The sequence below is a fragment of the Alosa pseudoharengus genome, unplaced genomic scaffold (genome assembly GCF_046254945.1).
Source record: "Alosa pseudoharengus isolate Yale_2024_CS ecotype anadromous, Long Island Sound unplaced genomic scaffold, YU_APseudo_1.1 YU_APseudo_1.1_scf_13, whole genome shotgun sequence".
Lineage (NCBI taxonomy): Eukaryota > Metazoa > Chordata > Actinopteri > Clupeiformes > Clupeidae > Alosa > Alosa pseudoharengus.
Window position 1 is genome coordinate 37668261 of NW_027468598.1, and position 7500 is coordinate 37675760.

The following is a 7500-nucleotide window of genomic DNA, read 5'->3' on the forward strand; positions in this document are numbered from 1 at the left end:
CCCCCGCTGGACTGGACCCCCGAAAGGAGGGTAGGGCAGACACAGTTTTCTGTGAATATCTCGAGAACCGTAGGGTTTAGGAGGACCATTTTTTTTTGTATGTTGATCTCAAGGGGCCATGTCAACCCATTCCATAACCACTCATTTCATGTATAGCGCCACTTAGTTAAACACAAAAAAGTAAAAATGAGGTGTTGTAATCGCAGGTATCTGTGACCTAACATAGTCAAAACTGCACGAAATTGGAAGTGTAGAATCATTATGACACCCTCTGTATGTACGCCAAGTTTCGTGGAATTCCGTTCATGGGGGGCCACACAATAAATTAATTTATGTTACTATACACCAACTGGCCTGTTGCTTTTACTGCCTGAAATATCCGATTTTGTGTACCACGCTCGGAGTTTAGTGCTGGGCTGGTGGGTGCCTATTACCAACCTTTCTCAGGGCACATCAACGGTAAGCCTGAGAATTCTCATCGCAATTCAAAATTCCACTGGAGCTCCAAGCGGATTTGTACACGTAGCCTTACAAGACTGTTTACAGCTCTTCGAGTCACGGTAAAATTTAATTTTTGGTACATAGCTTATTTAGATACACGTACTGTATGGTGTGGGTGCTTGCGTTTCTTTAGGAATCCGCCGTCTTGGTTTGTATAGAAATGAATATTAAGTGACACATACACGTAAGAGGTTGGACATACGGGACGGTTGGTAATATGTGACGTTCCGATAATTTTTATAAATTCTTCGGAACTAGTGAATATATAAATCAATGCTTGGTGACAGTCGGAAAAAAAGCTGACTTCTATTTTTGAAGTTGTAGGCTACAGGTGATGAGAACATGAAAGCACAGGTTGGTGGAACCGTCTTTTGGGACTCGTTTGTTTTGCAGCACAGCTTGATTGAGCTTGAAAGTTAACCTGCTACGAACCAGGCTAGTTCTGTGGCATACATTCCCATAGTTACCAAGCTGGGATTCACGTTAACCACACTAATGGAACTCTTGGCGATTAGTGAGTACAACAGGTGTGTTTATCAGGGCGATTAGTGAGTACAACAGGTGTGTTTATTAGGGCGGTTAGCAAGTAAGTAAATCACACACATTCACAACACAAATGCTCCAGAGCACACACACACGCACGCACACACACACACACGCACGCACACACGCACACACACACGCACGCACGCACGCACGCACACACACGCACGCACACACACACACACACACGCACGCACACACACACACACACACACACGCGCACGCACGCACGCACGAGGAAACTACACTGGGTGCGTAACTGAAGCGGTCCGTTTGTGGTGCGTCTGCTGCAACAGTTAGCTTCCACTGTAATTAATGAAGTAGATACGCCAGACCAAAACAAATACACCAGCCTTCTAAAAAAAAAGTTTTACGTGTCACGAACAGAACCCTTCCGATATGCGCCCGATGTCATTAGGCTTTTGATTGGTAGAGAAACTCTGATTTCATTTCATTTTATTATTTTTTTGTGGTGAAAACATACAAAGTTTAGTTAAGAGAGTAAAGGTACAGCATTGTTACTGTTACTTATTAATTTGTAAAGATTATTAAAAAGTAAAATTACAGTATTCTTTTTGTTAATTATTAATCTATAAATATTACTAAAATAGTACAGCATTATTAATGTTTATTATTAATCTTTAAAGATCACTAAAAAGTAAAAGTAGAGTATTCTTATTGCATATTATTAATTGACTACTGAATTGTTCTATCACACTATTCTACAGTTACGATTATACGATACAGTTACGATTATACGATACAGTTACGATTATACGATTTTTTATATTGTGTATTGCCTAACAACAAGAAGATTGCAAGATAAGGCAAGAAATGAGTTACAGTGTAAAGTCACCAGGATCCATCTGACGATGCAGCAGTGTGTGTGTGTGTGTGTGTGTGTGTGTGTGTGTGTGCGTGCGTGCGTGCGTGCGTGTAAATGGAATTGAATTGAACAGAATATTTGAACAGCAGGTGGTAGCTCAGCATTATGGCCCCTGCTGGCTCAAGGTGGTCATCACTCCAGTTCTCTGCTTGTCCTGTGGAACACAATAACAATGACCTTATAGTCTCCTATATACGGCCCCAGGATATACACAATAACAATGACCTCATAGTCTCCTATATATGGACCCAGGATATACACAATAATAATGACCTCATAGATACGGACCCAGGACATACAGTAAGAACACAATAACAATGACCTCATAGTCTCCTATATACGGACCCAGGATATACACAATAACAATGACCTCATAGTCTATATACGGACCCAGGATATACACAATAACAATGACCTCATAGTCTCCTATATACGGACCCAGGATATACAGTAAGAACAGCTTTCCCAGAATGTTGGCGTGTTGCGTTAAAGCAGGAGTTTTTGAACCTTCATCACATCAGTGTTCTATTCCTGCCCCCTCTGTCGAACTGATATTACCAGAGCCCGTCTACAGTTTAATAGCCTACTATTGCAGCGTATAGTTAGTTAATATGGATACAAGAAGGGTTTTTTTGGGGGGGACAGCCAGCGCAAGAAGAGGTTGAGAGTGAGACATCATCTCCCCCAACCCCTGATAGTACTTCCATCAGCTCAGGTCTTTGAAAAAAGCTTTGAATAATGGTCTGTGTTACTAGCTGTAGTAGTAGCCAGCCTCTGTACCTCGCTAGCTTTAAGACACTTCATTTGGATAACTGAAGAGATAAACCTACTTGCGTATCCTACCGGCTCTGTTGGATGGAAACACATTCTTCACAAGCATTTGTTTTCCATGAACTTGTTCCATTAAGTCTACAGGCTTTTTTAACACTGCTAGCTACCATAGGGTATAAACCAAGTGGAAGAGCCACAGGTAGTCCTAGACAAACATACCAATGATTTACATGAAAACTGAAAATTGAACAAGGAGTTGTGTTGGATTAATCCATTTACAGTTAGCGATTAGAGTGGCACCTGAAAATGATGCATTCATACATCACGCCACGTGCATAAAAAATTGTTTGGGTGCGAGGTCAATTTTTTTTATCTTAATGTCCTATAAATACCATATACGCAGTAGGCCTAGGTCTAGTGGGGGAAAATTAGCTTTATTTGTTATTTGTGTTTCGGACTACCTATCACTATGAAACAAAACCCCTTCATTTCAACCCCTTAAAAATTTCTTACTTTTGACCTTAAAACTCTTCTATAATTAAGTAGTTTTAAGTAGAAATGTGCATAGATTAAGGTCAATTAAAAGAAAAGCCTACTGAATTTACCCCTTACTTTTTCGATTTCCCCTTAATTTTTGCCTTAATCAAGGAATACCTGAATTAAACAGTCGTGGCCTACTGGTTAGGGCTTCGGAACCGAAGGTTTGATCCCCGACCAGTAAACCAGGCTAAAGTGCCCTTGAGCAAGGCACCTAACCCCTCACTGCTCCCCGAGCGCCACTGTAGCAGGCAGCTCACTGCTCCGAGTTAGTGTGTGCTTCACCTCACTGTGTGTTCACTGTGTGCTCTGTGTGTTCACTAATTCTCGGATGGGATAAATGCAGAGACAAAATTCGTGGTATACACAAGTGTACTTGGCCTAGAAACCTGATTTACAATTTACAATTACATTTTAACACCTTAAAATAAAATTAAGATATACTTAAATTGTCCTTAATTACCCCCTTAATCACAGTAAATAAAGGGAACCCCTTCCTTGACACCTTAAATGTAAGATTAAGGGGTATTACACTTGTCATTTTAAGGTTTAATTAAGGGTCTGTTTTGGCATGTCTTAAAGCTCACTTGACAGATGAAGGGGCGTGTCTCACTGCTCACCTGACAGATGAAGGGGCGTGTCCTACTGCTTACCTGACAGATGAAGGGGCATGTCTTGCTGCTCACCTGGCAGTTAAAGGGGCGTGTCTCACTGCTCACCTGACAGATGAAGGGGCGTGTCTCACTGCTCACCTGACAGATGGAGGGGCATGTCTTGCTGCTCACCTGGCAGTTAAAGGGGCGTGTCTTGCTGCTTACCTGGCAGTTAAAGGGGCGTGTCTTGCTGCTTACCTGACAGGTAAAGGGGCGTGTCTCACTGCTCACCTGACAGATGAAGGGGCGTTCCTCCATGCAGCAGGCATCCCACCACTTGTAGTCCCCTGCAGCCACCTGCACCACCTGGCCACAGTGGTAGTTGCAGCAGTCCCGCGGGTGGTCGTCATGCCAACGTTTGTACTCGACCACCCCAGTCTCAACCCACTCCCATGGTGCACTGGGGTTGATCATGCAGCGCTCCAGCCCCACCCAGGCCGTGGGCACGGGGAGGAGATCGGCCGGCAGGGAGCTCAGCAAGTGGGTGACCCGGGTCTGGGTGGCCTCGTCCTGGATGTGGACCAGCCTGGAGCCCCTCTGCTCACAGTACTGCAGGGCCTCCAGCCAAGACATATTAACATTAACAAACAGCAGGTCACCTACAGGGAGGGTTAGCACACACACACACACACACACACACACACACACACACACACACACACACACACATGTAGAATGTGTTATATTTGTACTTGCTGTAATTATATTTGTAGTATTATATGTAAAGTATGAATCAGTGTGATTTCTGTGGTGTTTGTGTGCATCCAAGATTCACCTAGAGGGCAGGATGTTCCATTGCAAGTGACTGGTGCTATGGAGGGACTCACAGACGTGTAGGGAGTGTGAGAGAGTGTGACAGGTGTGTGTGTGTGTGAGGTGCTGGTGGAAGAGACAGATTCTGGTGTGGATGTGGGGGTCGTTGTTGTGACAGGTGTGTGTGTGTGTGAGGTGCTTATTGTAGAGACAGATTCTGGTGTGGATGAGGGGGTCGTTGTTGTTATCTCTGTGGTGTTAACTGGTGCTATGGAGGGACCCACAGAGGTGTAGGGAGTGTGAGAGAGTGTGACAGGTGTGTGTGTGTGTGAGGTCCTCGTAGTAGAGACAGATTCTGGTGTGGATGTGGGGGTCGTTGTTGTTATCTCTGTGGTGTTAACTGGATCCCCATCTAAAAGGACAACAAAGCATGTGTAGGTATCACCCTTACAAAAAATAACTGCAGTGATGGGATGGTTATGCAGAATTGTTTCTGAAGTACAATACAGTACACAGTGTTTCCCCTACAATATATTCAGCAGTTGCACAGCGGCACCACAAGATTTCGAGCGCCAAAATCTTCACTAATCAGTAATGTTATGACATTTACTTGCACACTGGAAAACCACAACAGTTAGTAATGTCATCTTGAAATTGTTTTCTGAAAGTCATGACTAAGTCCAGTACATCAAATTCTTGCATAGTCTCATTATTCAGGACATGTAGGCTACATAGAAGTTACATTTCAGGCAATTACAAGCTCGAAGACAAGCCTGCAATCCATATGTTTTGAAGTAGCCCTGCCAGTAGGCTAACATTACGGCTAGACCAGACATCCCAACCTGCAAAAAGTCATTTCAGGGAGGTATCACGAAGCCCCCCCCCCCCCCTTCCCCCCCCACAAAAAAAAAAAACCTTTAGCATATACCAATAATGTCTAGTCAGTACACTAAATAAGATATATAAGTTGTGAAAATATGTACATTTTGGTAGTTTGGTCTTTTCATGTAGCCTTGGCAACTAGCCATTTAGTAGGCTATAGGCCTGAATAATATGCACATGAATTGACACTTGTTAAACTCGCCTCAACATGTCTTCTGCAATCATTTGTGTCATTTGTCTTTTGTCATTTGTGTCATTTGTCTTTTGTCATATATGTGCTAAAATCACTGTTACAAACAAACAGGGCAGTGTGCAAGACGAGGCCGATCATTATAGACTAGGCTCATTATTGTTTAGTCTTATGGGACAAGTGTAGCCTACACTTTAAAATGGGTCTCTTACATTTTCCTTTTTTTGAGGCACTGACTGACTGCTATGACGCTCCTGTTCCTATACACTGAACAAAGCCCGCCTACACTGAAAACTGATTGGTTGATTTAGCAAAACAGGCCAATCAGGATGCTCTCTGTCTTGGATGCGCTCAGGCACACACACACCACCCCTCTCTCTCTCCCCCATCGTGTGCGCGCTACACTCAGATGCACACGCGGTCTCGTATGCTGCTACACCCAAGCACCCTATCCATCGGATAGCCAAAACATTCAGTTTACTGTGCCCCAGTAAAATCTCAAGTCCAGGTTCAACTAGCCTACATTTATCGTGGAGTTCTTATCATCCGATATCACACAACGTGAACGAGTGGGATCTAAGTTTTCCAATTATGTTAGTGCCAAATTGCTGTGATAAATGGTTCACAAGGAAATTAACATTGAATCTAAATGATGTTCAATCATATTTATTATACGGCTCTTCACAATGCTAGTATGGGAAAATAAGTCCCTTCAGGGCGAAACAAGACCCCTCCGCTGGCGCGTCGGGGTCCGGTTCGCCCTGTCGGGACTTATTTTCCCAATAATGACCGGCGTTCCATACATTATCCCTTACTTGCATTCTGCACACAGTTCTACACTAACCTGACTCTCGCCAGATGAATTTCGTTCCGCCTAGCTCCGCCTAGCTTCACTCACATCCATCTGGGACCTCTTCCATTGAGAGTGATTTCTGCAACCGACTTTATGGTACATCCAATCAGGACGCAGGGCAGGAGTTTCATAGATGTGACAGCGTAGAAGCGACTGTGAGACTGTTCAGCGTCACGGGTTGGCTTCGATGTGAGTGGTTGAAGTAGCACGTCAATAGATGACGGACAAGTGGCTTATCCAATCATATGCAAGCATTTTTTGATTAGGCCCAGCCTTCTGAAGCAACACTTCAATGGATCGATCCCAGATGGATGAATGGAGCTAGGTGGAACGAAATTCATCTGGCGAAAGTCAGGTTAGTTCTACACACCCATTGCACCCGAATTCGCCACTCAACACATGGCAAACCATATATCACAATAAACAACAGACCTTACCGAATATGAGAATATAAAGCATGTCACTGTAGATTAAGCGGTTTGCAAAAAATCTATGCAGTATGTATTATAACGTATTCTAATCTAAAGTAAACTATGTCGGTACATACACTTTTGTAAATTGCTTATAGTATCCCACCATCATGGTTCTTATATTGCATGAATATATATAACCTCTGAATTTCTTTTCAAAGAGATTGATGCATTGTGTGTGTGTGTGCGAGTGAGTGTGTGTGTGTGTGCGGTTCTCACCCCAGGAGCAGAGGAAGTGTGTGTGTGTGTGTGTGTGTGTGTGTGTGTGGTTCTCACCCCAGGAGCAGAGGAAGTGTGTGTGTGTGTGTGTGTGTGTGTGTGTGTGTGTGTGTGTGTGTGTGGTTCTCACCCCAGGAGCAGAGGAAGTGTGTGTGTGTGTGTGTGCAGTTCTCAGGCGTCCAGTCCCCCTGCTCCTGAAGCACAGCGCAGTTCTGTGCCGAGTCTCCAGCTGGGCTCATGGT

At 43.9% G+C, this 7500-nt stretch overlaps 1 protein-coding gene across 1 annotated transcript in view; it reads right to left on the reverse strand.

Moving 5' to 3' along the window:
• Positions 1 to 1551: 1551 nt before the first annotated feature.
• LOC143121426 (uncharacterized) overlaps positions 1552 to 7500 on the reverse strand; it is a 209673-nt gene continuing 203724 nt past the window's right edge. Inside the window, exons 9-12 of the mRNA XM_076281786.1 lie at positions 7389 to 7500; positions 4667 to 5056; positions 4123 to 4490; positions 1552 to 2084 (exon numbers count right to left, since the gene is read on the reverse strand). The exon at positions 7389 to 7500 is cut by the window's right edge and continues 245 nt beyond it. Of these exons, the coding sequence (XP_076137901.1) occupies positions 2034 to 2084; positions 4123 to 4490; positions 4667 to 5056; positions 7389 to 7500 (921 nt within the window). The 3' untranslated portion in view covers positions 1552 to 2033. The remainder of the gene's footprint in view (positions 2085 to 4122; positions 4491 to 4666; positions 5057 to 7388) is intronic.